Source organism: Pyricularia pennisetigena, chromosome 2 (assembly GCF_004337985.1).
Source record: "Pyricularia pennisetigena strain Br36 chromosome 2, whole genome shotgun sequence".
Classification (NCBI taxonomy): Eukaryota; Fungi; Ascomycota; class Sordariomycetes; order Magnaporthales; family Pyriculariaceae; genus Pyricularia; species Pyricularia pennisetigena.
The window spans coordinates 1,326,371-1,334,643 of NC_043741.1; the positions used below are offsets into that span (position 1 = coordinate 1,326,371).

The 8,273-nt window shown below is 51.4% G+C and overlaps 2 protein-coding genes across 2 annotated transcripts; one reads left to right on the forward strand and one right to left on the reverse strand.

Annotated features, from left to right (window-relative positions):
- Positions 1-3,102: 3,102 nt before the first annotated feature.
- On the forward strand, positions 3,103-3,303 carry PpBr36_00343 (uncharacterized protein; the record flags this gene model as incomplete). Its single annotated transcript, XM_029887536.1, has 2 exons — positions 3,103-3,214; positions 3,290-3,303. The coding sequence occupies 2 exons, from the start codon at positions 3,103-3,105 to the stop codon at positions 3,301-3,303; spliced, it is 126 nt and encodes a 41-aa protein (XP_029751840.1).
- Positions 3,304-3,955: 652 nt separating this feature from the next.
- On the reverse strand, positions 3,956-6,775 carry PpBr36_00344 (uncharacterized protein; the record flags this gene model as incomplete). The annotated part of the gene is made up of 3 exons (XM_029887537.1): positions 3,956-4,098; positions 4,209-5,349; positions 5,468-6,775. The coding sequence occupies 3 exons, from the start codon at positions 6,773-6,775 to the stop codon at positions 3,956-3,958; spliced, it is 2,592 nt and encodes an 863-aa protein (XP_029751843.1).
- Between the last annotated feature and the right edge of the window lie 1,498 nt (positions 6,776-8,273).

Below are 8,273 nucleotides of genomic sequence, written 5' to 3' on the forward strand. Positions count from 1 at the left end.
GGGGGGGGAACGGAAAGTCGATACAGGGTAAATCCAACAGTGACAGCTTCAGAGACATATCGCACATTGCCATTCACCACTAGGATGATGCCAACCAGAATCGGCGTATTCCCCGAGCGCGCGTATGCCCTCATCTAGGTAAGACTTACGTCCGCCTCGGGTCTTACACCTCGCTCGGGGGTGGCTTGACGCACTGTCATTGATGAGCTGACGTTTGAGCGTGCGTGACGATGTAGAGTGTCAAAATTGGCTCACTATCCTAGGACTCATGATGCCAGAAGGGAGAAGAATAACATTTTGTATGTTTGGAAAGCGAATGAACTTGCTGGCTTGTTTGACGAGTTGATGGTTGAAAGAAGGTTACGATTTGGTTGGGCAGCAGCATGCAAGCGGGTTTTGTGCAAGCAAGATGAGGAAGAAAATTTTTCAGTAGTGTCACGTGAGTACAATGCCGTTCGGCCCGGTGCGGGTCCCACCGTCTGTCAGTGGCTGTCCGAGCCCCGCCGAAATAAGAGTTAAAAACATTATGGGAAACGTAGCGCGCCAGAGGCTCTCCTTTCTCTCTTTACACTTTTTTTGCACCATAAAATCAACCGGCCGACTCTGCATCAACTCAAGATGACTCCTGGGACGGTCGGTCATATTGTGTGCTAGAATGATCTAGTTTATGGAAACGCCCCCGATTCATTTCAGCTCAGCTGATTTGTAGCACACATAGCAATAGCTCATTCGCATTGACGTTAAAGCGAGGGTGGTGTTCCACACATTATATATCGGCAGTGCAAGATGAAGCCAGCCCGTGATTCGTTCCTACCTAATGGCGCAGGTTGAAGAGTGTCGATTTATTCGCATGACCAGTCGTTCGCTCTCGCCTAGATCGACCGTTGATTCGGTGGTATTGCTTGTTCCTGCCTCTCATTCGCCATATTCTCCTAATCTAAATGTTTCTCTTCCCGTCACAGATGGGAAGGCGTCATGCACAGTCGTATATGCGTACACACCAAAAGCCAAGCAGCCAGGATGCCTCCGCTGCCCTCTACTTCGATCTGTCCGCCACTTGTCTACTCCAAACCTTGCACCTATTCTGGACCCCGTATTGGCTGGCTCTGATCTTCCGAAAAGCCTCTAAAGAAAATCCGTCTTGCTACAAGAGTGTCGTCAGTGCTCGTTCCCGGCCAGACCTTGCCATTGTTACGGAGGTTCATCGGGTACCTACATTGTACCAGTCTCGTTTTGGGCAAACCAAATTTCTAGTACCTTCGAGAACCTGTCGGCGCATACATCTGGAATGAAATCTGTTTGTTGTCGATACACACTTGCATGTCATTGATCGAATTATCAGTCCTGCGACGAATGAAATGGTTGCCTTGGTGTTGGACAAAGAAACCAAGGTTCTGCTGAAGCAGGTTCTCTCTTCCACACCACTGCCATCTTGAATTTCTTTGGTCCCTCATCCATCCCTCAGTATGCCTCTGCTAAAAACGGATTTTCTTTTGACCTATCGTTGCCTTGTCTTTGGTTGCCTCGCTCAAGGCGGGACTTATCCTCCGACGTGCTCAGTATCCTGCTCGTCTGCCTGACGTTGCTCGGATAGGACCATGAAATGGAAGTCGTCCTCCCACACTGGCCGCAGCATTGGAAATTACTACCGCAGGCCTAAGCAGGAAGCTGGGCCTCTGGCTAGCCTCTAACTGGCCTCTACACGACATGGTCTATTGGCGACATCAGGATTCGTCCAACAACGGTCCCTCTCTTTGCACATGCTCGGATATAACGATTTGAGCAGAAAAATACTCGACTAGCTCCTGGCATCGAGCCATAAGCCGTGGACAGGCTGAGACATACGTCGTCGGGTCCGGCATTTTTGCCCTCTGCCATCGAGCCACATGTTCAGCCTGTTCCGACGAAGCACAGAACAAGGATGAAGGAACTCTTTTTATTCATCCGCCCTCATTTCTCACCTGGTGCGCAGCCAGGTCCACAGCTTGACATGCCATTCTTGCGACTACAGCAGATCGCATGTTCCTTGGTATCGTATCAGCCCCTGCCTTAAGAGTGCGACCACACTTCAAGTCCGTGACCCTCTCCTTAGTATGTCCTCACGGCCGTATATGCCCCATCCAGCGATAACAAGGCGTCTTAGACCAAAATGCAGACATCGTAGTAGATCTAACCTTGATCTGACAGCTGCCTAAAGGTAGACTGTACCACCTGAAAGACCGCATCATCACATGCGATGGGCGCAGCGATTCGACAAGAGAACGAAGCATGTAAGTATCTACGCCCGGGAACGAGAAATGAAGAGGACACAAGCACAAGGCCCCCTCGGGCTTGACCCCCTTGCGCTCTGAGGGCCAAGGGGTTGGGCCCATGCAATCACTACTCAGAATGTATCGGGGCGACATTGCCGACAGCATCTTTGTGCAAGCTCCGACGACTTTGCTCCTGACAATTATCCGCTTCCGCTGGATGCACTAGTTAGGAGGAATATCCATTCCGCCTCCTTAGGGCTTGTTCCGGGTGCCCGCAGCATTGGGTGCTCGACTGCTGAAGATCCTCTTGCCAAGTCGGACGGAATAGTTAACAGATGCTGACCCCACCGCTGACAAGGGCTCCATCCCAGTCATTGAGCGAGGTGGTATTCCTTCGATCTTGCGATTAGGTTTTGGTTTGTCTTTTGAGTGACGTGGACATGGGCAGGTCTAGCCGGGTGGCCGTATTCATTATCTACTAAATCTTAGGCGGGCAAAGATTAGTTCATGGTATTTCTGGGGCGTTTTCGAGGGAATATATAAACAACATTCAGTCCTGGATTTCGTCAGTTGCTTTTCGTATACACTCACACATGCTCACGGCCCACTCGCGCACCACCATTATATCTCGAGTTCCTCCCAAATATACGACTGCATCTGCTTCCAAGTCCGATCTAGCATTCCATTCTCGAGCAACATAGCACCTTTGAAGAGCTGAGTGACGGTATATCTTTAGAGCTTGTATTAGCTATCTCACTTCTCACGGGCCATACTAAGATAAACAAAAGCCTATATATTCTAAGGAGAGCATCACGAATCAGCAACTGTAGAATCTCAGCACATTGTCGACATGGCCCAAGGCTACCATATCTGCGCCTCGGTACAAGCAGATGGTGAGCTTGTAAACCGTGGGAAGAACGATGCGCCTCCGCCACCGAAGCCTGCGCAGCCTCGCGATCCATGTAAGTCATGACAATGGGCTACCATTGGTCTGAATGTCTAGTGCACATGTGGCCGTGTGACTAACTAGAGACTAGCCTACGGAGCTTGAGCTACCACCCAGACTGCTTTCTTTCCGGGTCAGAAGAGACTGCAGATCTAGTCCAGCTGTTGGCGAATATGGCTGGGAAATTTTCGTTTTGATAGCCTGCCTGTTGCATTCAGTATGCCAACTCCGCCAGCAGAGGGCAGCCCTTTGGGTATATGCAGCTCAGGAGGCCTCTTTTACGCCCTGTCTTGCTTCACTTTTTTTTATTTTTATTTTTATTTTTTTCCAATTTCACTGAGAACTGTTTTCGGTACAAACTTCCTTTTTTTTCACTTCAGACGCAGGCAGGGCTGTTTCTTGTTTGTACTTTTTATTGAGAGATTATGGTAAAGGTAGTCTGCGAGATTGACTGCCTTTCGCTGCTCTTCCCGGTCTTTCGACCAATATATCAAGATTGCGCTCACTTTTTATTTTATTTTACTGAACCCCCCGTCGAGAACGCCATGTTGTGACACAAGCTTTCAATATAGTACTTCATCCAAAAAAAAGATGATTCGTTAAATCTGCCTGCTGTACTTTGAATGCAATGATGAAAACCAGTATACCAAGTGTGAACTATCCAAATAGACACGAATCCGAGAAAAAAAACACCAGTTACACAGAGCCCATGATCCAAATTCAACCTGCCCCTTTTCGTGAAATGTAAAAAAATTTTCTAACGGACTAGCAGACGCTGGATGTTATTGAAGGACAGCAAGAACCTTGCCATCAGCCTTCCGGAATACCTGCACGACAGATCCGAAGGGTACGGGTGGGAAACGTCGCTATCTAGCTCGGCAAGGAAGTCCAACTCGGCTTCTGTGATGCGTGCAGAAACAAAATAATTTGTTAGTATGCGTACCAAAGATTTCCCCACGAAAAAAGGGGGGAAAAAAAGAAAGGGAGAGAATTTTCATGCAAAGACTTACCAGTGTCCATACCCCACAGTATCTCTCTCAAGCCCCTGACCATGTCGATGGCAGGCTGGTCCATGAACTGCTCATTGAGCAGGCCATCGTCGACGAGGGGGTTGAAGGGCCGGGCTGAAGCGTCGTTGGAGTGCGTCTGGTAGATCTGGTGAAACTGGTAGGCAAACTGCTTGAAGGGCATGTTTTCGATCTCGGCGTTGATGTCGAGAATCTCCCTGCGGTCGAACGGGTGCAGATCCCCGCGGAGGCTGCTGATCTCGTTCTGCGACGTGCCAAAGACGTCGAGCGAGACCTCAACCTCCTCCATGAAGAGGGTCAGGACCAAGAACGCAGCCAGGCAGGGGGCCCACTCCTTGCGGACCTTTGGTTTGAGCGACTTTGAAAAGGACTCAAAGATGAGCTGCATCTCGCGCAGGTTGATCTCGTCCAGGACGGCCTTGAACTGGCGCGCGAGCAGCCGGGGGGTCTGGACGGCGTGGTGCGGCGACACAAGGCCCATGCGCACCAGCTTGTTGAGCCCGCGCGGGGTGAAGGTCAAGTGCCGCGTCATGACGTAGTTGATAGTGTAGATGCTCAGGGCCCTCTTGACCATGTCGGACTGGCTCCGGAGGGCGTACGTCTGGACGATGCGCAGGACCTTGCCGGGGAGGTCTGTCGAGCGGATCGACGCAGTCATCTCGTCGGCGAAGCACGGCTCTCGGATGATGGACTGGATGTACTCCTTGGCAATCTTGCGGAGCTCTTCCCTCTGAGCGCTGGCCCCGGCCGAGCCTTCCACATCGAGGCCGATGGGCGCGGCGACGCCGTGCGATAGCCGCACCGTGCCGTCTTGTTCGTTGTCCTGCCGCCAGTGCTGCAGGATATCGGGATCCTTGGGGCTGAAGGCCTTGGCGGGGATAATGAGGATGGAGGCAAGCCGCGTGCCCGAGCTGAGCTCGACAGTGCATTGCCTTTCCGAGCCGCCAATCTTGAACTCCTTGACGTTATCCGCGATGAACTTTGCCATCTGGTCCTTTCGAAAGTGGCCCCTGATGAGGTCCGGAAATAGGATATTCAAGAAGTCTCCAAACTGCCAGCAGACAATCTGGGGAATCTGCACCGTCAACTTTTTGCAGTTCTTGCACGGCCGTTCCGCATCGCACTAAAAGAAATACACATCATGGTTAGTCAGTTGCAAGAGAGACTGATTGTGACTGAATGCCGTCAAGAAAACATCACTTGTGACCCGTTGCTCTTTTTTTTTTTCTCTTTTCACCTACCTTGACTTTGCGCGCATGGCAACAGAAGCAAGCTCCGACCCGACGAACAATCTGCGCGTTCTTCTTGGTCTCGTTTGGCAGCGGACCTTTTCTTCCCCTTTGCGTCATGCGCTCAAAACACTCAAAGATGTGAGGCTTGCCAGCCTGCGCGGCAGCCGCAGTGGAGGTCATGGTGATGAACTTGTACGAGCCGGACGCTGTAGTCCCGGCGCTGCTGCTCAGACTGCCGCTGACGGCGGTTTCGGACGGAGACTTCTTCTTCTCCACCCGCGCGCCGCCCTTGATCTTCCTGATAGTCTTTGGGGCCGTCGTTGTCGTCCCGGAACTCCTTCTCGTCGTGCCAGGTTCCTGCTTGACTTCAGGCGACATGGGGCTGGCCGACTGGGCGGGGCTCTGCGATGACAGCGGCGTCGCGGGAGCCCCGGGAGAAGACGAGGACATGAAGTCCTCCAGGGACAAGCCCTGACCCTGATCCTGCTTGGGCAGCATAGCTGCCGACGGATCCCACGGCGCAGCGTTGGCGTCGGATTGCATGGTGGATGGTATGCCCAATGACGACTGGTGAGGCGATGTATGCTGGCCCAGGCTCGCGGGCGACTGCACTCCTGTTCCCGGCACAGCCCTAGCTGAGCCGAGTCCGAGAAAGGGATTTCCATACGAATCAAAGTCTGGGTTTACCCACGTCAGTTGGGGGTTGGCCGGTTCGACGTACTCCATTATCATGAGGCTGTACTTACGTATCGGTTCATGGTCACCAAATACAAGGTCGTTTGTTCCGTCAAAGTGAGCCTGAATAAAGTTGCCCGCCATAATGCCCTGGGTTCCAAGATGGCCGTTCAGAGTGTCGATATTGGACAGAAACGGCAGCTGATCAGCGAGCGTCATCTGCTCGATGAGATTTGGATGCTCAGGGAACGAATTGGGGTCCATCACGGGGCCGCTGTCGTCTCGGTACGATTGAGGCAGGTGCTGTTCTGAAAACATGCCGGCATCGCTGCCGAAGACGTGGCCCGCAAGCTGCGGCTGCTGATGTTGCTGCCGATGTTGCTGCTGGTGGTGGATGACATCCTGATCCAGCTGCAGAGGCGAGGGCGCAGGCGGCGACGGTTGGAGTTGATTCTGATGAGCAACAAGGCCGTAGGACCGCAGGCTGCCGGACTCCGGGCTGGGGAAGAAGCCCACGGAGCCAGCGCTCGAGGCCGCGGTTTGGTCGATAAAGGCCCACGACTCATCGTCGGCGAGGAAGTCACCATGTAGTGAGTCATAGCCAGACCTCGGCGAGGTGCCTGAAGATGCCACGGACGTCATGACGTCGGCAAAGGGTGGTTGTGATGGGAGTTTGCGATGGCGTCTGCGCTGGAGATGTTTTGGCCTTGTTACTTCTGGCTGAGGTGGTTGGCCACTATTGTTATTTTTCTCGCTGTTGTTGTTATTGAATGAAGATGTTGCAAAGCCTCAGATGGCCTTCCAAGGAAGAAGAAAAAGAAAGAAAGAAAGAGAGAAAAATATGACCAGAGCTCCCCGAAGTTTCAAGCCTTGTGTACTTGACTACCTAACCACCAGACCAAGGTAAGTAGGTACCTAGGTAGACAAGGCAGAAAACCTGCGGGGGTGAGGGCTTTGCGAATCTCGCCAGTCGCTCCTCAAAACTGCATAAGCCGTCAAATTTCGTTCGCCTCGCAAAGAACGGTTGGTCGTTCGTTTTTTTGTTTGTTCAACGAGTTCTTGCTGTGTTTCCAACGGGGGACAGCGTCGCTCAAAGCACAAGTCCGACCATGAGAAACGCCCTCGTGGTTCAAAGAATGAGCAGCACAGTGTGTTGTGTTCTCCCCGCTTCGATCAGTACCAGGCGCGAAGGTAGCAAGTATGTATGATGATCGAGCCCGATGATGGCTTGCTTGCTCTTTTTCCAATCCCAATTCCTCGTCTTGGAGTCTTCTTTCAATTCTTGCTGTTTATTGTCAATTTTGTTCTCCTTCATTTTTTTTTTTTTTTTTTTTTTCGCTTGGTTGTTTCTAACCTCGAGGAGTAGGTAAAAAAGAGTTGAGTCGCAAATGAATCATGCATCGCAGCCCCGGACCGGGCTGGCTTTCGACGGAGATTAATACCTACCATAAACCAAGCAAGCGTACCTGCCTGTAACCTCCCAGACCAGACCACATACACCCTTCCTTCCTCGGTACCTAGAAGGGCTGGGCTGGGGTATCTATGGTACTGCAACAAACACGCTATGCCCAATGGGGCGACCGACACGCTAGTCCTAATACAGCCACCGAGCTGAACACGTGATATTTATGCGTGAACATGCCCACAGAAAAACACAGCCTCCCCTCCCAGCAGCTTGCCTGTTTGCCGACCGAACACAAATACAATGCGGTAGATGAAGACAAGGTAGGGTAGGTATCTCTGTACTTACTTTGGGCTGAGCCACCCAGGCGCCGTTGTGTTGTGCCACAATCCCAAACCTAGTTCGGCATGACAGGAGGAAGAACGAATTGGATCTCAACAAAGTATTGTCGAAAATCAGACATCATACCTTTTTTGTATGGATAAATATAAACATTTTTTTTTTTTTCAAGTAGTGTGTTTTTTTTTTTTTTTTTTTTTTTTTTTTTTTTTCTTTTTTGGTCTTTTTTTCTTCCCTCTTTTTGTATTTTGTTGTTTCTCGGCGGAATCGTCTTCCACCCGGTACGCCAAGCCAAACTGATCCGTCCACCCCTCTGGCCCAAAAGCTCATCGTCTCCTCACGATAACCAACCCATCTGTCTCGGTATTCTGCGATGGAATCAACGGAGACATGTGCCGC